At 36.7% G+C, this 22,413-nt stretch overlaps 3 protein-coding genes and 1 long non-coding RNA gene across 4 annotated transcripts; 1 reads left to right on the forward strand and 3 right to left on the reverse strand.

The window, feature by feature from the left end:
* The first annotated feature begins 645 nt into the window (after positions 1 to 645).
* Positions 646 to 1,796, forward strand: LOC147520478 (uncharacterized). Its single transcript, XM_086594955.1, has 3 exons — positions 646 to 1,114; positions 1,196 to 1,285; positions 1,340 to 1,796. The coding sequence occupies exons 1-3, from the start codon at positions 736 to 738 to the stop codon at positions 1,534 to 1,536; spliced, it is 666 nt and encodes a 221-aa protein (XP_086451081.1). The 5' UTR covers positions 646 to 735; the 3' UTR covers positions 1,537 to 1,796.
* A 3,329-nt stretch (positions 1,797 to 5,125) lies between these two features.
* LOC147520479 (uncharacterized) lies at positions 5,126 to 6,831 on the reverse strand. Its single transcript, XR_015214420.1, has 2 exons — positions 6,302 to 6,831; positions 5,126 to 5,448 (listed from the first exon to the last, which is right to left on the reverse strand). It is a non-coding gene; the product is annotated as an uncharacterized LOC147520479 (long non-coding RNA).
* Positions 6,832 to 10,563: 3,732 nt separating this feature from the next.
* On the reverse strand, positions 10,564 to 17,358 carry LOC147520480 (uncharacterized). Its single transcript, XM_086592026.1, has 2 exons — positions 14,445 to 17,358; positions 10,564 to 10,960 (listed from the first exon to the last, which is right to left on the reverse strand). The coding sequence occupies exons 1-2, from the start codon at positions 14,701 to 14,703 to the stop codon at positions 10,608 to 10,610; spliced, it is 612 nt and encodes a 203-aa protein (XP_086448152.1). The 5' UTR covers positions 14,704 to 17,358; the 3' UTR covers positions 10,564 to 10,607.
* A 147-nt stretch (positions 17,359 to 17,505) lies between these two features.
* LOC147520481 (GATA transcription factor 5-like) lies at positions 17,506 to 19,122 on the reverse strand. The gene is made up of 2 exons (XM_086592025.1): positions 18,537 to 19,122; positions 17,506 to 18,441 (listed from the first exon to the last, which is right to left on the reverse strand). Exons 1-2 carry the CDS (start codon positions 19,002 to 19,004, stop codon positions 17,797 to 17,799), a joined length of 1,113 nt encoding a protein of 370 aa, XP_086448151.1. The 5' UTR covers positions 19,005 to 19,122; the 3' UTR covers positions 17,506 to 17,796.
* Between the last annotated feature and the right edge of the window lie 3,291 nt (positions 19,123 to 22,413).

Here is a 22,413-nt window from a genome sequence, read left to right on the forward strand (position 1 = left end):
TTGATCGCCAATAGCTTAATCCCTTGAATACGTATGAGTTGTATAACAGTTTAGTTTAATATCATTCGATCACCTCATTAATTTGACATCATCATTGATATGGTTCGATTCATGTCCTCAAATCTAAACCAAACTGCCGGCCATAAGAGAAACCAATATTAGTGCATAGTTCTAGTTCAGGTGTTAGTTCATTTCCAAATCATTATTCAACCAAAACTTGATTCTAGTTAGATCAGGTTAGATGGTCCCTCGGCTAATCTATTGAAGCTAAGAAAACAAAATAAGGCGTGCATGGATGCATAGCTGTGCCGCGCACTCATGTAGACTGTGTAATAAGTTACAACATGTTGTAATAATTCGATAAGTGAATTAAATAAACCCCAATGTTTTGCGTGCCTGTATTCATATGAAAAATGTGGGGAAGGTCTACAATTAGAGTAGAGATGCACTAATATTAAACTACATTGGTAGATGGGAACAAAGTAAATCCCAAGACATCTCTTTCGTTCTTTTTTCCGTTTCATCATCTTTTTTTCAGCTTTAAATAGTTGTCTGTAATGATGAAGTGAGTTGGCAACAAATCTTCAACTTGTTCATTTCGTAGTAACGAAGTATGGCTGCTGTCATGCATAATGTTAGTGTATCATGCATTAATATAAGAAGGCCGGATTGCAGTACCTAAACACATATTATTGTATTTTGCTGTGGTCTCTTTTGGAGAAATAGTAGCCAGCAATGGAGATTGAAGGGAGAAATGTGGGGTTGATGTTTATGTTTCTTGGTTTGGTATTGATCCCATGGAATCTAGTAGACGGGTTGAGCTTTATTACAGAGGAACTGGGAGGTGGCACTGCTCAAAGTGAAGTACAACTTCATCCACAGAACAATACCAATTTGGATGTTGACAGAAATGTAGAAGTTAAAAAAAACACTTCTTATAATGATGTTGCAACAATGCATACTAATAGTGAAGGTGGTGGTGGTGGTGGTGGTGGTGGGAGTGGAAGTGGCAGCGGTAAGGGTGGAGGAGGTGGAGGTGGTGGTGGGGGTGGGGGAGGAGGTGAAAGTGGTAGCGGTAACGGTGGAGGAGGTGGGGGTGGGGGCAGTGGAAATGGTAAGGGTAGTGGAAGAGGAGGAACTCATAAAGGTGGTAGGGGTGGTGGAAAGGGTGGGATAAATGGTCATAAGTGGGGAGGTGGCGGTGGTGGTGGTGGTGGTGGCGGAGGTGGTGGGGGAAGAGGTTCTGGATGGGGATGTGGTGGAGGAGGAGGAGGCGGCGGAAGTGGTTGGGGATGGGGAGGAGGTGGTAGTAGGCAAACTGGCTCCAATGGGAATGAAGGGAGAGAGAATAAAATCCATCACAAACACTCAAGTTTAAATAACAGGGAAGGAGTGTATAAGCTTGGAGAGTACGCACAATGCATGGGCGAAGGACGTTGCATGGGCATGAAGTTAGAGTGTCCTCTTCAATGTGGTGGACCTGGTTGTTTTTACGACTGCGACCACATTTGCACTGCTCACTGCAAACGTCCCTAAAGTGCCTAAACTAGTACTCTACTGATCACTATAGAATACTATAAGCACGTACTTATACTGAAAGCTTGCATGGTGTATTGATGATCGAGTTTTGAAATTATGTTGGTTCTTATCATTAGCTGATTTTGATCCTCAGTTCTCAAACTGAGAACTGAGTAGTATAAAAGTTGAATTTTCTGTTTACTTGTCCGTCTTTGTGAAATGTTAATGCTACAAACCAATGCTTGTGCTTTTATAAATAAAGTTATGAGTCTCTACTTCATGCCTTCGTTGCTCCTTGCAAATTGTTTGAAGATGAATGTAGTAGCCCAATCTGCGGAAAAGAAATATACCGTGATGGATTAGCGTGGCAGCAAGACAACAAAGCGAGGAGGTGAGTATTGTATTATGTCCGCAGATAACTAAATCACAGGACTTGGAATACACACGTGGGAGACGGGAGACCCATGGGAGCAAAACAGTACAGGGAGACAGGGTGTACGATATTATGTCTGCGGATACCTAAACTCAGGGCGTGGAGTATGTACCCGTGGGAGATTGGAGACGGAGGGATGCAGAGACAGGTGGACAACTAAGAAAGAGAGGGAGGAAGTATAAAAAGAAAGATAAGAAACCTAGTAGAAGAGGAGGAGAAAGAAAATAAAAGAGGAGACAACACAGAGGAGATTGAGGGACAAAAGAGTGATACAACAATGAAGACATGAAAACTTGGTAACCATGAACCATCCATATCAAATATTCACTTCATTCGGGTTCTTAAGCCTCGAAATAGTAATGTTCTAAAAAACGCTATTTGGTAGTTGAGCAGTGGGAGAGCGGCTAGCGTCTGCCTAGATGGGGTAGGCCCTAGGCAGTTTTTCCCCCCTAATGTATCTTATAATAAATAGTAATACACACCTATACTACAAGAAATGAAGAAAATTATTTACCATAACTCAAAAAATAAATACAAACAAAAGTACTTATTACAAAATTGAAGAAGATAAGTTGAAGAAGATGGCAAGTGATCTGCTTGAATTTTAATAGAAAGACCAAAGATTGACTTCATATAAAATAAAAATATATTCTCTTTTTTATAGTGGCATATAATTTACATTGGGCTTTAGTCTTTTAAACTCATTCAAATCTTAAGCCTTCATAGGTCTTTTATTTTCAACATTTAATCATTCAAAAAAAAAAACTGACTGGACCGCCTAGAGGGCGATTAGTCATTTAGTCTGCCTAAGCCCGCCTATTCGATCCACCAATTTTTTAACCAACTTAGGCCTAGGTGAGTCAGTTGAGCACCGCCTATACCAATTTTTAGAACACAACAAAATATTGGCACTTCTGCCTTTGTAAATGTACATTCGTATTAAGCCTAGCCCATCAATGGCCCTCATCCAGTGTAATTAGGGGTGCCAGTTTTGTACACGACCCGCTAACCCAACGCAAAATTAGTAGGTTCGGGTTGCAAAAAAGTTTTGGGTCATTTAAGGGTTGACCCGCTGAACCCGTCAAATAAATAGGTTGGGTTAGGGTAACATATGTTAACTCGAGTAACCAGTTCGTAGACCCGATCTATTAGTTCTCGAGTCAAATGGGTTAGGTCATCAACCCATAACCTGTATAACCTATTATAATATAAGTTTTCTTAATTTTTAAGATCTCATCATCCCAACTACCTAAAATAAATATAATATATGTTTTGTTATTCAATTTTTATTTATATGTAATTGAATTATAGATGGTTTTGAGAATTAATACATATTTATAAAGTGTAAAATCTATTATAAAGTGACGTCCATCTCTGAGGTTGTGGGAGATTCCCTAGTGTTCTATTTATAAATATCATGTGGTATCTATTGATTAGAGATGCGAATCTCTTCTACTAATATTGATTGTAATGAGAAATAGATTCAGTTTTAGAAACTGATTGTAATGAGAAATAGATTCAGTTTTAGAAACTGAATGTCTAGAAGATTGTGGTAGAAAAATCTTATAAGAAGATCTCAAAGACAAGCTTCTTTCAACAATTTTTTTTTTAAAAGTTTAATATTACTTCACCTTCAATAGATTGAATTATTTGATCCAAGTCATTATTAATGATTATTTGAACAACATTCATAATTGTCCATGATTCTGGGAAATGAATTGCATTCCAAGAAATCATCCTAGGTGTAGCTACACTAGAAGTTAAGATATTAGTATTAATTAAAACAATTTTTTCTGGTGTAGTTTTATGCCGAACATTAGGAGTTAAAGTTTGTAAAACTTTATAGTGAATTTTGTAAGTTATTCCAATCACTTCATATTCAGGTAAAAAGTTGTAATCTTTAGCTTGAATTTGTAATGAAATAGAATCATAAAAAATTATGTCAGTTAAAGATAAGCTTAAATTAGAATAGACATCAAAATAGACTGGTCCATGACATAAACTAGTCTCTACATCTCCCATAAAATATGTTAAATAATCAAGGCAATAACTAGCATCTCTTAACATTAAGTTGTTTGAATACAAACATTCATACCCAAAAGGGTTAAAGCAACCTATATCAATCCTACATGAATAAATTTATTATTCCTTATATATATATATATAATATATATAGGGGTTGGCTACCTTGACAACTTATTTTGACATCTAAAACCTAAAAGTGAATTTGTACATTATATATATATATATATATATATATATATATATATATATATATATATATATAATTGCATACAAGTAATTTGTGAATCTGATCCGAAACTAATCCGAAATTTATCCGCTGGCTTAGCGGGTCACCCGTTGGGTAACATGTTCTATAGGCGGATTGGGTTTGGGTTTGACAAACTTGACACGATTACTAATTGGGTTAGGTTTGAGTTTGCTCTCTTTATACGTGACCCGAATATGATACGACATGAACCCGACCCAACACGACCCATTGCCACCTGTATGTGTAATTATTTGACATGAAGGAACACAATTCTTAGAAATGTTAAACCTGATTTTGGCTCGCTTTAGACTTGAGTTTCTCTATCTTTTATTTTTTTGAAACAAGATAATAGGGTTAGGCAAACTCTTATCTGCATTAAAATCCTTGAAATATCATCACTACACCAAAAAAGGCATTTACCAACAGCTACATCCATTATTTATATTTTTACTAACGCTTATATACATTACCTCTAGGGCGTCACTCTCACTTAGGCCAAATTTAGAAATGGATATAACCGTTATTGATAATAACGTTAGTAGCAGTTATATCCGTTACTACAATTCTTTATAACGGATAGCCAACTATTGAAAGCTCGTTTAAATTTGTAATTTCTAATAATATATATGTGTTAGTACAGTTTGGTGCACTTCAATTTCTTTCTTTTTTTTCTAGCGGAAAAAGAAATTTGTAAGTCACGGATATATCCGTTAGTAATGGATGTGTCAATTGCTATTTAATAATTGTTTGTTGTAACGGAAATATCCGTTAGTAAACTATAGCCACTAAAACAAAACAAAAAAAATCCTGGGTCAAATAGTATCCACCCTGCACATCTAGCTTTGGCAAATATGATATAAAGATCACATTCCACATACTTAATCAACAAATGAATAACAAGAAACAAAGCCACCAATCAATTAAACATTATTATACAAATACAACCATCAGTCTATATCCCAATTTACAAATCAAACTTATATGGAACTGAATTCACCTAACATAATCTTGGGATGTCTAATATCTTGTCATAGAGGATTGCATTGTATTGGTCGGCCTTTTAATCTTCTCTCAAAGTACATTTTCCCAATCAATTTCAGGGGCTTGCTTGGTGAATGGCCCCTGGCCTTGTCCCAACTCATTTATGTGCATGCTCAAGTCAAAGTTGATCTCTATTCAATTGCTACAATGTCGTAAACATGAGCAGCAACCTTTTCTTGAGTACCTGCAACAGATAAGAATGAAATTGATTAAGGCACATGGAATTAAAGGAATAAATCCAGTAACAAGTGAATAACAAGTAAATTGCCTACTTCCATGCACTAATACAAACCTAACCCCCTAGGTAAATCAACAAGTAAAAGGGATATACTACATGAGGATGGACTAGTTGCATTAGCGAGGAGTTAAAAAGATCAATTAGTTGCACACACAATTCAAACACCTCCCCGGGTGCTGGTGGGTGTTGAACATGACCAAGAAGTTGCTCCAACACTTGCAGATGAAGCTGGCACATGAGCAGGAGCACCAAGAGCACTATCTCCAATCCATCCACTCCAAACTAGTGATATGACAACTTCCCGAACAAGGCCTCTCATTCCAAATCTGGCCAGCAGCTTAGTTTCTTTTAAAAAAATACCATAACCAAGTAACCAACCCAACAAAACCCCCTCTCTTCTTTATTGAATAAATGTGTACAATGCCATATTGCCATCCTAGTATTTTCACAGATCATAAAGTAGACAAAATACCACCTACACCACCTACACACACCACACTTACACCACCACCATCACACATCTACACCACCTAGTATTTTCACATATCATAATAAAGTAGACAAGATATACCACTTAGCAGGTGCCGACTAGCAAAGTCGGTAAAACCTTTGGATGATGATACCAGAGGTATGGGGTTCGAACCCCACCAGCATCAAAGAGTTACTGATCTCATTTAAAACAGGCTTGCCAAAAAAAAAAAAAAAAAAAAAGATATACCACTTACACCACCTGCACCACACCTAGACCACCAGCACATAATAACTTAATTTAAACACTTAATAATTTAAGAGGACTCACTTTTGGCGCTTGAGAGACAGAGAAGAAGAGAAGCAAGGTTTTGTGAAGTTCTTTGGATCCATCACCTAAGAGCAAGGTTAGCAGCCACCAATTCAGCGTGATCGACATCGAGGCATGTAAACCTTCTATATGCCGCACCAAAAAGAGTTCCATCCTACCATATACAAACTACACCCAACAACTCCCTTTTTATGCAATCTATAAAATTCAACATCAAAGAAAACTCCAAAGAAAACTTTAAGGATAGTATGTACCAATTACGTACTGTTTTCATATACTAGAAAAGCCAAAATAATAATAATAACTCCCTTTTTATGCAATCTATAAAATTCAACATCAAAAAAGACTTTAAGGATTATGCAATCTATAAAATTCAACATCAAAAAAGCCTTTAAGGATAGTATGTACCAGTTAGAGCATCTCTAGGTGGTAGTATAACCTGTCAAATTCTTCATATTTGAAGAAAAAATTCGGAATTTTTCGGAATTCCATCTCTAGGTGGCCTCATTCATGGTCGCATAACCTATCTGTTCGCATTCTTTTTTGCAAATCTGGAAGTTTGGATGCGGATGCGGATGCGGAGCGACAATAGTAATGTCGCCCTAAGTTTTTTTTTTTACTTTGACCAGCACCACGCGCTAGTAGTATTGGCGCGCGCCACTACTAATGTCGCGCAAGTTATTTTTTTTTTACTTTTTCAATTTGGTGCGACAGTGGGAATGTCGCGGGAGTTTTTTTTTTAACTTGGGGGCGACAGTGGTAATGTCGCGCGTGGTAGGGTTTGTAATTGCATTTGCGGTCAATATTTGCGACCACCTAGAGTTGGTCGAAATTTGCGACCAAATTCTCCAAAAAATTTCTTCAAATTTAAAGAGTATACTACCACCACCTATTTTCATATACTAGAAAAGCCAAAATAATAATAATAAGAAAAATAGTTAGAAGGATAGTATGTACCAGTTGCGCATAATCACAAGTAGTGGTCTTGTCAATCTCATCACCTAGAGCGCCTTTGCCCCATGTATAAACCTACAAACTGTTAGAAAAATGATTTGCTCAAATCCATTTAAATATGAATGAGTAGTTTGTCTCCCAAGTTACCCCACTTAAGATGAAATGGGTTTTTCTTGAAACAAGACGTAATGTGAGAAAACCTTTTCAAAATGATGCATTTGTTTGAAAAGCGATTGCATTATGCGAAAAGGTGCGACCTTCGAAATGTGCACCGGTTTGAAACAGGTGTATCATGCGAAAGGTGCAACCTTCGAAATAAGGCACCGGTTGAAATAATTGTTATATGCCGAAATGGTGTGTCCTTTCAAACATGTGACTTTTCAAAGAGTTGCTTACTTTTTCCCAAGAGTCATTGTGTTGTTTTCAAAAGGCACCACTCACCTATAAATAGTGGATGAATTTGGAGAGAAACATACACCGCATCACACAGAAGTTCGATCTTTCTCTTCTCCTCCTCGTTCTTAGTCAAATACTATGTTGTTGAGTCATAGAATTGAAATCTTGCTAGCTTTCTATAGAAGGAAACCGTTCTATCTTGGGAGATAGTTTCCCATCAACCTTCAAGCACCGTGAGGGGGAAAATCTGTCTTAAGGACATAGTGTATCTACACTAGGCTCGGATTTAATTAAGAAGTACAAGACACTTACAAGACAAAAGGTTTGTATAGTTTGGTAATTGGTAAAGAGTAAGTACAATTAAGTTGTATATTCCTAACACAAACACCATTACAGAGAGCTCTAGCCGTTACTAGGACAATGCCAATTGGCCAATCATGTAAGTATACTGAATGTCAACTGATAATTAAGTATGAATACTAACATATCCATTAGAATCAAGTGCCGCCACATGCTCATCCCCAGTAGAGACGTGCACAACATGAATATTCTTCTTTTTAAAGGACTGGATTGCTCGTGTGCGTGTGTTTTCATCAATTTCATCACTTCCACCAGTCATATCCTGAACACCGTACCCATATCCATGTTGATAAATTAAATGTCCGAACTATGTGTAGTACCATATTTTAACTTTCAAAACATATTGTTTATCACAAAATCAGTAGCAACACTTATACACCTTTCAATCATGTTATACATGGCTGACGAAATAAACAAGACAGACTATGCATCTCAATATTACACAAGTATCCACTTTCTAATGAAAGTTTAGAGCATACCTTCTTTGATGCCAAACGAATTTTTGCATCCTTCACATATATATACATCCAACAGAGCACAGAGCAGACAGGTAAGCATCTAAGCATGCCTAGTGGTAAGAGAATAAATTATATTACAATTGGACTATGTTTCATCTCCAATTAAACGGATGGGTCCGAAAAATTTCACGGGCTTTATCAACACCTGATGAGACATTTGAATAAAAGCGCCAAATTTAAAAAAAAATGGGAAGCATTAAATGTGACAAAACCTAGGTACACCAATACATCTAACAGGCATGACGCATGAAGGCATGTTGTGGCAAAGAAATAACATTGAGGGGTATGATTTTATTGGTAGAACTTATCGTGATTAAACCACTACATCATGTTCAATCATGACAGATAGTTTCTGATAAGTACATAAATGCTACATATTTATGCCCATACTTATATTAAGTTGTCTAGTTAATTAATATATTTTGCTTTAATTAGTTTGTTTAATTTCTTTAGTTTTACATAAATCAACATGAATGCGACGAAACGGGCTGAGACCTGAGTTCTTAAAAGAATTGCAAAATGATTATGGTTTGCTTATAGAGAGTGCACTCGATACAAGTTTGGAAATAGCATGAAGTGGACTTTCTGAAGCTACTATGTGAAAGTTTGAAGTTCTACAAAGTTAGAGGGTGCATGCCCTCTATTATGCCCAATCGGAGGGCACCCCTTTCTCAAGATGACGAAACAAGAATTGAATTTCAATTCTTTCACTGCTTGGACTAGACCGAATTAGAAGTTCCAATCCTAATCAAACTCTATTGATTGGCTACCCTAATCAAACCATATATATACCAATCAAAACTAAGATTGAAGGGAGCCCCACAAACAAAGAAATATGAGATATTAGAGGAGAGGGCGGAGCTTTGGAGCTGAAGATAAAGTGCTGGAACAGACTAGTTGGAAAAGAATACCACCAAGCAAGACGACGGTTTTGTTAATGGATTCTTTCTTCTATTTTTATTGTTCCAAATATCATGTCTAGCTAAACCACAAGTTAAGGCTGAGATGAAGCCCTAGACTTGCATAGGTTTTGAATGTTTATTGGTTTATTGTTCTCTGACTTAGAGTTTAATGATAAAACTTGATTGATTTCTCTGATATTAATAGGATATTAGGTATTTATTATGCTACTGATGTGCCTACTTTTGATTTTGTGGCCCTCCATTGTTAGACTTCTGAGCTTCGGAACCACATTCTTAGGAGTTGCGGTTCAGTGCCTTTGGATGAGACTATTGATGCTGCTAGCAATGCATTGAGTCTCTGTCTACCCAATTTTGACCTCAATTCTCTGGTTGTGAATGCTACTGTCCTCGCGAAACCACAAAAAAATTTGGTAGAAGTATTTTATGGTAAGATTGTTGTTGGTCTTGAGAGGGAGTTTGAGTTATTTGCTCGTCAAAAGGCAGTCATTGGATGCTTGCAGTCAAAACATGCAAAAGATTTTCTACTTGCTATTCCGATGGAGGGACTTGGACAGCGTATGTTGCCGGTGGAGTATCGTTCTATTTTCTTGTATCGTCTTATGATTCATTTGTTCGTTAACGGTGGTATATGCCCTATTTGCAAAAAGAGTAGACTAGATGCTTTCAGGGATCATGCAACACATTGTCGACATTTTTCAAGTTTCAAATATCGACATGATCATATCAGAGACATTTTATGTGATACATTTTGGAGGGCTGGAGTACAAGTGAAGGAGGCTCCTATAAATTTTCTCACTGATCCGAATGAAGGTAGATCGACGCTTCGGCCTGTGGATGTATTGATCTACAGTTCGTCTGAGGCGAAACATGTCTGTGTTGATGTAACTGGAGCATCTCCATTGGTAGGGATTGGAAATGGAGTATTTGAGGTGGGAGAAGCAGCTAATAGAGCAGCGACAATGAAGATTGAGAAACACGAGGATGCTTGTAAGGCTAACCAGCATTGTTTCATTCTATTCAGTTTCGACACTTTCGGCTTCTTGGCACAACAGTCTGTTGAGCTCCTTAAGATGTTGCAAAAAGTTATGGACAATAACATAATGACAGCTAGTTCTAACAAGTTTTTTTTTTTTTTCGATAACTCGACCTTATATATTACACTTCAAAATATAAAAGGTTACAGTTCAAAAAACTTAATGGAGGCTCTACACCTGGGAATTTCATAGCCCACTGTGCTAAGATATGAGCCTCCCCATTCAAAGTTCTACTAATCCAATTACAGATAAGAGGAAAATGCAAAGAGTTAACAAAATTTCTAATGTTCAGAACAATTGGCATACAGTTCCAGTCTGTAGCTTCTCCATCCTGGGCAATAGTTTCCATCACTGCTTTGTTGTCTCCTAGAAATGTTGCAGCTTGTGGAGAGAGATGATGCAGCAGTTTGCATGCTAGTTCTGCTGCAATGAATTCAGCCTCCTGGGCATTCTTGGCTATGAACTTTGTAAAAGCTGCAATGAGATTGTTTCCATCAGCATCATTACTAATCACCAGCTACTTCTCTGAAACTATTCCTGTCATATGCCGCATCAAAATGAAAAGAAGACAAAATATCATCCTAATTATGTACTACAGGCGCAACCCTGTATACAACATTTGCTTGGTTAGCCATCTTGAAAGCCTTTAGATGGTTGCTCCAAGTAATATGATTATTATTCCAAATAACAATATGTACTGCAGTACCATTTTCAAACTTAACCAAATTCCTATGTTTCCATAGCTCATATAAAAGAGTAAGGCAGAACAACCCTCTCTTGCTAAGATCTTCATCAACATTTTCAATCAAAAGGATAAAGAGCTCAATCCATTATCTACAAGATAAATAATCAAAGGAATCAACTCTGATGGAAGCATCAGAGGCATACTAAAGGCATTTAGTCCATTCATAGTTGAAAAAGAGGTGGATATCAGACTCTATCTCCTTAGAACAGAAACAACAAGATAAATCTCCTTTAAACCTCCTTGGGGCAAGAAGTTCCCCAGTAGGCAAATAATGCATGTACAATTTCCAGAGAAAATTTTGGAAATTTGCCTCAATCTTCACCTTCCAAATCTTTTTCAGAGTGTTAGGATTGAAACTAGAGCCATGAGCAATATCAGTTTCATGACATAAGAGATTGTAGGCAGATTTGATAGTATATTTGCCTTTTATGTGTCCTAGCCAGATGAGATGGTCCTGGCTATGACTTGGCCTGAGATGAATAAGGCTGATGATGTGTTTTATGTAGGTTGGAAACAATTCTCCAATCCTATTTAAATCCCAAGTCAAAGACTCAGGGCGGATGATGTGGTTGACTTTAAGAGAATGTAAGGTAGTGTCTTGTGGTTTGTAGATTGAGAGGTTTGTTGTTAAAAGAAATCCATAGATCATTAAAAAGATAAATGGAATTACCAGCCCCCACAGAGAAGCAAGAGTTTTCCTGAATGACAGTCAAGTGTTTGCATATACCCCTTCAATAGTAGGAGAGAGGCATATGGCATGTGTTCTGTATCCTTTGTTCTCCACCAATTACCATAGGTGGACTTGAAGAAATTGGACCAGAGAGATTCGTGATTCTGCAGCAGATTCCAACACTGCTTTCCCAGCAAGGCAGAGTTCATAGTTCTAGATTTCCTAAACCCCATACCTCCATGGCTTTTTGGAGAGCATAAATTGTCCCAGTTGACAGTGTGTATGATTTTGGATAAATCAGTACCATTCCACCATAAATCTCTTGCAAGTTGATCCAGTTTTTTATTGCAAATTTTGATGGGGACATGGTAAGTACTCATTGTATAGGTAGGGATGGCTTGGACCACGGTCTTAACTAAAACTCCCCTTCCAGCTTGTGATAAAACCTTAGCTTTCCAACCAGTCATCTTTCTTTGAACTTTATCTATCAGAAAATCAAAAAATTTACTTCTTTTGGCAAAAAGAGCAATAGGGACACCTAGGTACTTCTCATTCTCATTGAAACTCTTTATTCTCCAAAGCTTTTTGATAAAACTTTGTTGTTTGGTATTGACATTTGTGCTGAAGAAAACACTGGATTTATCCCAGTTTACTACTTGGCCTGATGCCTTGCAGTAACTTTTGATGATGGCCTTCATGGAGCTGGCTTCTTGGAAGGTGGCTTTGCAAAAAACTATGAGATCATCTGCATAAAGAAGATGAGTGAGGGGGATGGACCTAGGTTTAAGCTTAATGCCACTAATATTACCTAAGGTTTCCTCTCTAAGAAGCATTCTTGAAAGAGCTTCAGATGCAAGGATGAAAAGATAGGGGGAGATGGGATCTCCTTGTCTCAGCCCTCTGAAGGGATAAATTTTGCTGAGTGGTGAACCATTGAGGAGCACATTATAGGTGACAGTGGAGAGACATTGCTGGATCAGACTCCTACACTTTGTAGAAAAACCAAGTTTATCAAGAATAAAGTCTATGAAGCTCCACTCCATTCTATCAAAAGCCTTGGCCATGTCAAGTTTAATAGTCATCCAACCTTGCTTATTCTTTTTCATCTTTTTCATGCCATGAAAGATCTCACTGGCCATGCTAGTATTATCACCTATTGATCTACCCTTAACAAAAGATGCTTGATGGGGGTAAACCAGCTTGTGAAGTAAAGGTTTAAGCCTATTTACAAGGATTTTAGAGATAATCTTGTATATAAAGTTAATTACTCAGACTTATAGGTCTGAATTTTGAGATGTGCTCAGGATTTGGGATTTTGGGAATGAGGGTTATGAAAGTTTCTTTGAGAGTTAAAAGTAAGCACCCAAAGTTGAAGAAATCATGAATAGCCTCAGACACCACAGGGGAAATAGTAGGCCAAAAAGATTTGAAGAAAACCCCCTGGAACCCATCTGGTTTAGGTGCCTTAAGACTTCTAAGGTTGTTCACCACTTTCCATATTTCCTGGGGACTTGGAATGGCAGTAAGGATTGTATTTTCTCTATCAGTTATGGCACTACTGAAAAGATTAAGAATGTCTTGATCAGGAATGGGATTGTCTGAGGTGAAAAGGGAGGTGAAATAATTATTGATAGTCTCCCCTATTTCACCCCTACCAGATTTCCAAGAATTACTATCATCCCTGATCCTAGTAATATTGTTCTTCCTCTTCCTGAAAATTGTTGAGAGTTGGAAGAACTTGGTATTTCTTCCTCCCTCTCTAATCCAATTAAAACCTGACTTCTGTTTCCAGAAACTCTCTTCCTTCTCATATAAGTCTTCAAGCACATCCTTTAAATCCTTGCATTTCAAATAACTTTTTTCAGTGACTTCTAGGGACATACACTTTTCCAAATCCTTCTTAGTTTCACTAATTTTTTGAAAAATATTTCCAAAAACATCTTTGTTTCATTTGATAAGCCTTTTCTTAGTATTAGTAATGCACTTATTGAAGGAGCATCCAGGTGCATACTCATTGGAAATCCAGGCTTGAGCAACGGTGGTTTTGCAAGAGGGTTCTTTAAGCCACATCTCATAAAAACGAAAAGGTTTCTTGAGTTTTGGTTCAAAATGGGCTAGATTAATGATGAGAGAAAGATGGTCTGAAGATGAGTTAACTTTTGTGAGAACATAAGCTTCAGGAAACATATCAATCCAATTGGTGGTGGCTAAGGCTCTGTCAAGCCTTTCAAGGATATGATTTTTAAAGGAGTGATTGTTACTCCAAGTGAATTTGGGACCTCTAAAACCTAAGTCAAAGAACCCTAAGTCATTGATGAAATCGTTAAAATCATGCATGCTTCTGTTCATATGACAATGTCCTCCGGATTTCTCTTCAAGTGAGACTATAGCATTGAAATCACCTAATAGAATCCAGGGATCACATATGTATGGAGCTGGGAGTCTGATTTCATCCCAAACTCTCTTTCTCCTATGATTCACAGGTTCACCATAAACAAAAATAAAATACCAAGCATCTGGAACATAGAAGTTAGGGACTTTACCTGTAATGTGATTTGCTGTAGCTCCTAGAATTTCCACATCTACATTTTCCTTCCATAGAACAGCTAAACCGCCTTTGAGACCTTCAGTTGGGACTATACAACTATCCTTAAACTTTAGCTTCTTCATTACTCTCTGCATTTTCTCCTCAGTAAACTTTGTTTCAGACAAACATATAATATCTATTTGTTGTTCCTTCACCAGATCCGTTAGATTCTGAATTGCGGTGGAACCCATACCGCGGCAATTCCAGCTCATCATTATATTGTTGGTGATGGCTGAGAAGGGTCAGCCATCACAAGAACCCCCAGAGAAGTAGTGTCCAAAACCTCCTTGTTCTGTTCCATAACATGTATTTCATTATCTATCTGCTCTATCCCTAAACTAGAAGCTTCCAGAATGCCTTCCATGTTGCTCTCTACTCCCATTTCCAATTACAAGTGCTATCAGAAAACTTTCTTCAAAGATTGTCTTAGATCCCCACCACTGTTATCCTCATGTGCTAAGTCATTCACTGCAGTGCTTTCATTAATCTCAGTGGTGTCATTAATCACAATAGTTCCATCTGTCATATTCGCATCTCCATGTGCCAGCTGAGGTGGTCCTGATGCTTCAAAGCTCATTCCTGCATGCCAGATTATCATATTGTTTTGACCAACTCCTGGAATCATTTGAATTGGAGCATTCAAATGATCGGCTACTATAAGTTCTGCTATGCCTTGCCCTTGATTACCTTGAGCTGCATTACCTTCTAGAGAATTTCCAGCATAAGGGATAATTTCCTCGTTTACTAGATTGAGGATCTGAGTATTTGTTAGTATTGGGATCACTCCTCCATTTCTAGCCCTTGCTGCTCGTATTTCTTGTGCCCTGCTGATGGATTGGAGCCTTCCAAATTCCTAATATCTATTTTGCCTGAATCGCTTGAGCCTCGAGGCTCGATCATATGCCTCATAGCAACCGTTTGGATGATTTCCTCTGTCCATGTCTGATTTTCCTAACGAGTTTGTATGTAAGAGGATATGATTTGCTATTTAGAAAAGAAAATTCATTATCATTATCAATAAAATTTTACTTAAAAAATAATAAAAATAATAATAAATAAAAATCAAATTCGGACGTCCCCACGTTAAGTGCACCCCGGCATCCTGCAAACTTCGAATCAAATTTTCGACCAACTGTTTGCAACCAAAATTATATTAACCTAGAGATGATATTTTTATTTTTTGTTGGCAAATTACTAGCAAAGCAGTTATTTGGTATCCCCCTAGATATGCTATTATAATTAATTTAGCAAAATGGATTGTTCTATATAGATTTGGTAAACCTAAATCAGTAAAGAAAACAAAACAGATGTTGTGTAAGTAACAAAATAAGTCAAAAAGGTTGGGTGATGAATACAAAGGTGGTAAAGATTGTTGTTGTTAAAATGAGTGGAATGCAAAAGAGGATCTCCACCCTCAAAAGAAAGACCGGCCAAAAGACTCTCTGAAATAGCGTGATGGTTTTGATTTTTAAAATATCTATGTCACTATCATCATTATCACACTGTTTTTTTTATGATAGACAGAAAATTATAGATATTTTAACTGCTAATATTCTCTTTGTGGTTGCGGACACAAGAAGAACCATAATCAGTAGCCAGAACTTAAAACCGAAGGAACCCCACATCAAAACCACAACAGCAATGGGACATGCATCGTTTGTGTGGATGAGTTCAAATTCCACTGTAAGGCTATAATACACATTTCAGTCATCAGTCATGAATGTTTTGGCGCAACAATTTCATTGAAGTTTTTTTAAGCAATGAGCTCTACCAAAAAACAAGTGTTTTGCATCTGCACTATTGTAATTCAGTTGCGGTTGGAAACAAAATCAATTTCAATGGCAGTCCTCCACAATTAGTTCTCTAGGAAATATGAATTGGATTATTTTTTCGATAATCTATATGAACTGGATTCTTATATTTTACAAACTATCTATCTCATAGGTAATTTTAATTCTTCCCTCCAACCCTCCCGCAAGAGTCACTCTAAACCAAAATATACACTTGCATTTAGCAGTAGAGCAGCTTATGTGTAAAACTGTCAAAGAAAGGCTAAACTCGAATGACTTCTACATCCTACATTAATTCTGCCATTAGAGGTGCTTGGAATAACAATTGTGTGCCCCAAGCGACATAAAGGCAGGCCATGTGCCATATTACGAAACTTTTTTAAAAAAAAATTTGGGACCCAATACTGGAGCAAACTTATTTTGGCTAACGAAACAACACCACACTTCCAGGAATCGCCAGGATAACCACTCGTGTACGCCCCACAACAAATTTGCTTACCATTTTCGTTCTTAGAAGTAAGAAAACAAGAATATTCTTATGTCCCCTTATAACAGAGTAATGAACAGAATAGAACAAGCAAGAACTGGCCTAGTCAATGAGTACTGTAAATGTCTATTTTTATCCCTAGAGATTAATATGACATTACACTATATAATGATTTAGTTCAGGGTTTGATGTAGTGAAGGTGTTGGTTGATAGGAAGTGATTGGTTCTTGGAGAGAAAATACCTACGTAGGGATTTGACCCACAGGAAGGCAACCACTTCCTATCAATCACCAGTAACCAAAATCAATCTTACAATGATACAACAGTGCGCGGTGAGCCTTAACCAAATCAAGCCTAAACCAACAATGAGTGCGAGCAGGATATTCAGACTCAGCGAGTACAGGATGGAAGTTATTATGTATTAAGTGAGACGTTATATTCAATATTTAGTTTAGGTTTAGGGCTTCTGGGTAGGTTGATTCTGGTGGAAAGTAGGTTTGATATAACATGGAAAGCACGTGAATGGGAGCCAGGCCAGTAACCTCAAGCAACTCATTACGTCACATGATCCTACCATGCGTTTATAATGCAGCGATAGTCAATGCTTACAAACCCACCCATTACTACTCACTACTCTCACGCCACTCTCTCTCTCACGTCCATTAAAAAGCAAACCATTGGCTGTAAATTAAAAAATATTCCAAATTTCCAACAAACTGATAAATTCAGACACCAGAAAGTAAAAACAAACCAGAAGTTGTTTTCTTCTATTTCTCCTAAAAGCAAACAAATTGTCAGAAATCACTCTGAGTCTTTCTGAACCTAATCTCTAAAACTGCAAAATAAATGCACTACAAACCTAAATTAAAATAAAATCAAAAAAATAAATACCTCCCTAAAACTAAATCCGTTACAAATGCTAATTTAAACCCCCAATATACATCCGAACCAGTAGTGGCAATTCTAAACCGACAATAAGCCTATTTAACTCATTAAATAATTTTCTGACCAAGTCAAAAGCTTCGAACCGGTTAAAATGCTAATTCAGGCTGAGTTACCTCTTTCTTCCGCCTCATTTCCAGCACTTTACGGTGATTGTTGGAATGAACGTCACTTGAGAAAGTCGGACTAATAGCGGGTCGATATTCGGGTAAGAGCCGACCTGATTTGTAACGAACGCCACACGCGTTACAAAGGGTTTTTGCACCTAAAGGACCGGTTCTCCATTGTGGAGTTTTATTAACACCACAATGGCTGCAACGACGTTGTTGGGCCTCAGGCATGGGCTTTTTCTTCTGCTTCTTTGCTGGTGGTTTTCCCATAAAACTGAACATATCCAAATTTTGACCCGTGTTGTTGAAGATAAGGCAAGAAGATGATGACGAGGAAGAAGGAGAGGAAGATGACGACGAAGAGGATGAATCAGTAAGGGGTAATGACCCGAGTGACCAAACCCGCCCACCTGTTCTTGAACGCTTGCTTCTTGCTTTGGCAGGAACAGAGGTCGCAACACCAACTGGTCCCAAACCGGGTGTTTCAATAAACATTTCAGACCCCTTGTCATTTTTCGTTTGGGGATTGAGTTCTGTTTTTCCCACGAGATGTTGAAGAGAGAACTCTGAGAAAGAATCCTCAACGAAATGAGATAACCATTCAAGGTTCGCTACATCATCAGCCTGGAAAGTGTAAAAACGAGTTTTTTCTTCAGAAATGAGGATAAACAAACAAACTCGCCAAGTCAAAAACCGTTTCTTTATTTAAAATTGCTTACCGGAACAGTGAGTTCGCTTTCTGGAACGGAACCAAACTCATTCTTTATAGAAAGACCATCAGAACAAGTTTTCAAGTCGTGTTCTTGAGAAGAAACAGAAGAATACCCTTCTTCTTCTTCGTCATCATCTTCGACAACAAAGTCTTTCTCTTTCTCTTGAACATCTTCATTTGAAAAGTTTAGAAGACCTTCAACAAACAAGTCATCACCAGCAACACCATTAGCTCCATTTCCACACCATAAATCTTCATTGAAAATTTGTTGGGTCGTTGTTGTTGTTTTCAAAGCAAACATCTCAGAAAAACTGGTTTTCAAAGCTTTGGTTTCAACACAATCCATTTGTTGGGAATTAGAAAAAGAAGAAGAAGATAGAAAGTGATTGTTCTGGGGGAAAAGAAGAGGGGTTGAAGGTGAGAAAGAAGAACAAGGGTTTAACTGGAAGGAAATGGGGAGAGTTTGGTAAAGCATTGAATAAGGGCTGAAAGCGTCCGTGGGCGAAACAAGTGCCCCCGTTTCTGGTTTATCTTTCTTTTTTAATTACTAACCTCTCCTTTTTCTCTCTCTCTATCAATAACATATTATTTATTGCCATATATAACCGTGCTCCTTTTCGTTTTATTAATTTTGGTTTGTTATTACCAAACACGTTTTTGATGTGATTAGGTACTTTTTTTCCACTAATTTTAGATTATGGAAAAAACGATTGTCACCATCTTCTCTTTATTTTAGAGTTGAGGGAAGATATTTCATGTACATTTTAAATTTATGTGCCTCAATGGTTGGTTAATTGTGGGTTCGTTATCACAAATTGTTTTAAGAAATGCGTGAAATGAAAATAATTAGATACCATTTCTGAATTTATAATGTAAATTGATTTTCAACAATATGTCAAGGAGGACACTCATTACCGAAAAATCAAAAGAAGTCAAACAAAAAAATGTCATTTAAAAAGTTAATTCGAAAAAGAATTCCCAAATTGTAGTCTCTGGATCTAGTTGACGTTTAGGGAGTTATCATTCTGTTCGTTTACGCCAAGACTTGAAGACTTTGGAATCAAAATTTGAAGTTTTGGCTGTTTTGCATTGGTAAAAGACTATTCCCGGGTCTCATTGCGCAGGCCAGGTCGGACCACATCCTTAGTTTGATTTTATTTGAATTTCCGTCCCACCAAAAACCAACCAAAACGGATTTCCCACGTAACATACCAACATCTACTTTTCCGTTGTTTTTCTTTTCTCCTACGCAATATTACCCATTTGCCCCACATACAGACTGACCCACTCACATGCTTTTTCCAGTGATTTTCAACCACTTTATTCGCCTCTCAATATGGTACTAAAATAAGAAGAAATCAAAAATAGAAATTTGGGCAGTTCAATTCACTTCACGATACTTCAAAAAAGTTGACCCAAACTGTCAACTATATGTCAACAGTCTTGGAACTAGGTGCTGTTAAAATTTTGATGTATAGAAAATCTAATACGTGTGCTCAATAGGACCATGACTACGGTTAAAGCAAGTAACTGGAGAAGCATGGGAACCATGATTTCTATTATTCTCTCAGTTTCTCACTCTTGTCGTACTTCAGAAAAGCTTTTGAATGACGCAAGGCAACTTTGATAACTTTTGAATTTTTGATGAACATCTCGAGGAAGTACGATGAGCATATGGTGAGCATTTGGCCTAAATGGGAACAACAACATCAGAAGAAGACACTGCGGAGTGGGCAGCCTTAATTTTTTGAACAAAGTTTAGCAGCAACCGGACATGCTTAAAAAACAAGGGAAGAATCCTCCAGTTCACGCAATCTTTGTCCTAAAGCAGTAGTGATATCTATTTCACCAAATGCAGGACTATAAAACAACCCTTAGATTTTATTCTTTTCACAAAAAAGAAATGACAGAAAATTAAAGAGAAAAGATAAAATAAAATTTTTATGGGTAACTACGGATAAAAGACTCAATTTCTCACTGTGAAACACTGGATGACCTCGTGGATGAGGACACTTAAACTCTTAAAGTCACACATTGTTTATGCACAGATATTTATTTCGACTAGTGGAGGACTAGAGGCATACATTAGTTTTGGCGGAAAAGTATTTAACTAAAAATGAAATTTTAGTAAGCACAGGAGTCGTAAAGGAAAAAACCGAAAAATATCTAGAAAGAAGAATGTGGTAGATTTTTGACTCTTCAGAATTTCATAAAACAATTTGAAATTGACGCCACATAAGGGCAGATTAGGTAAAGCAAATATTAAACTTTGTAGTTAACAGCCTCATCAAATCAAACAACGTACTCCCGCCGGCTTGAGCCACTTCGGCCGCCCTCGTGTTCTTCAGCACCATCCACGTGCCTGGCTTGTATTCTGCTGGCCATCCATAGAAAATAGAAAATTTAATCCTCCATATTCTGAGCTTGTCTTTATCACTATGAGAGGTCAAGTGGACTTTCAGATTAGACCATTGACTCCCAATTTATGTTGAATATTAACCCTATATTCATTCTCAATCTCTATTATAGTGTTACACTATATTTTGGACCCAGACAATACGCTTGGGATCTATTAAATATTTTGTGTGCTGAAAAGGCTTTACAAAATATTTCACACAAATTTTCGAATAAGAATATATTTTTATTGAAAAAATAACCCAAATACGTTAATGAGAAGCGATTATGGTGCATAAGTATTTGGAAACTAAGGATTAAATTGATATAGCATCTCACTTTGTGGTTTAGGATATTAATCTATAGTTTCAAATAAAATTATCTTAAATTCGATCTAGCTTGTATAATAATTTTCTTATATTTATAGTGATTTAGCGGCAAATTTTCGAATCAGAATATATTTTTATTGAAAATAAACCGAAATACGTTAATGAGCAGCGATTATAGTGCATAAGTACTTGGAAACTAAGGAATCAAATTGAGATAGTCTCTTCACTTTGTGGTTTAGGATATTAATATATAATTTTTAAATATAATTATCTTAAACTCGATCTAGCTTGTATAATAGTTTTCTTAGATTTATGGTGATTTAGCGGTAAATTTTTTAATCATAATATATTTTTATTGAAAATAAACTGAAATACGTTAATGAGCAGCGATTATGGTGCATAAGTACTTGAAAACTAAGGGATCAAATTGAGATAGTCTTTTCACTTCGTGGTTTAGGATATTAATATGTAATTTTTAAATTGAATTATCTTACACTTTATCTAGCTTGTATAATAGTTTTATTAGATTTATGGTGATTTATCGGTAAATCATCACCACTCAGCTTACGTACTAATGTGTACAAATCATTAAAACATATTGATTGTTTCCATATCCTCAAATAATACACTACTCCCATTTGAAAAGATTTATCACATGAACGTGTCCTACGAACGGGTGCCGTTATATTAAATTATTCTAAAAAATATTAGTAACTATGCATAGCTATGAGATATGAAAATTATATTAATTACTCATTTAAATTTCTTACACCACTCTCTATAAAAAGAAAGCATCAAACCTTGATAAAACTCATCGAATTCTTTTTATTGTTAGGTTTAACAATAGAAGTTTGATTGAAGTTTTGTGATAATGCCCAATGTGGCGAAAATAATATTGAAGCTACTTAAATAGCAAGGCATTCTCAATCACAATAAAAGAATTATGATAAACACTACTTAAAATGCAAAAACTATATTTGTCGAGACATTTATTCCCCCTATATATAATACAAATATGTTTTAGGGTTATTAGTTCAATGCATTTGCATCAAGTTTCTAATTTTTCATTAATTATTCTTTGAGGTTAGTTTAATGTAGTATGTTGCATCTAGTTTCCAAATTCTCATTAATTATTCTTTGAGGTTAGTTCAATGCAGTTGC

The sequence above is a fragment of the Coptis chinensis genome, chromosome 2, assembly GCF_015680905.1.
Source record: "Coptis chinensis isolate HL-2020 chromosome 2, ASM1568090v1, whole genome shotgun sequence".
Lineage (NCBI taxonomy): Eukaryota > Viridiplantae > Streptophyta > Magnoliopsida > Ranunculales > Ranunculaceae > Coptis > Coptis chinensis.

Coding starts and splice junctions, on each gene's coding strand:
- LOC147520478 (XM_086594955.1), top strand. CDS start 736: ATGGAGATTGAAGGGAGAAATGTGGGGTTGATGTTTATGTTTCTTGGT. Junction 1,115..1,195: donor GGGTGGGGGCAGTGGAAATG/GTAAGGGTAGTG, acceptor ATAAGTGGGGAG/GTGGCGGTGGTGGTGGTGGT. Junction 1,286..1,339: donor AGGAGGAGGCGGCGGAAGTG/GTTGGGGATGGG, acceptor ATGGGAATGAAG/GGAGAGAGAATAAAATCCAT.
- LOC147520480 (XM_086592026.1), bottom strand. CDS start 14,703: ATGATGAGCTGGAATTGCCGCGGTATGGGTTCCACCGCAATTCAGAAT. Junction 10,961..14,444: donor TACAGCAAATCACATTACAG/GTAAAGTCCCTA, acceptor ATCTCATTGCAG/CTTTTACAAAGTTCATAGCC.
- LOC147520481 (XM_086592025.1), bottom strand. CDS start 19,004: ATGCTTTACCAAACTCTCCCCATTTCCTTCCAGTTAAACCCTTGTTCT. Junction 18,442..18,536: donor AAAGCGAACTCACTGTTCCG/GTAAGCAATTTT, acceptor TACACTTTCCAG/GCTGATGATGTAGCGAACCT.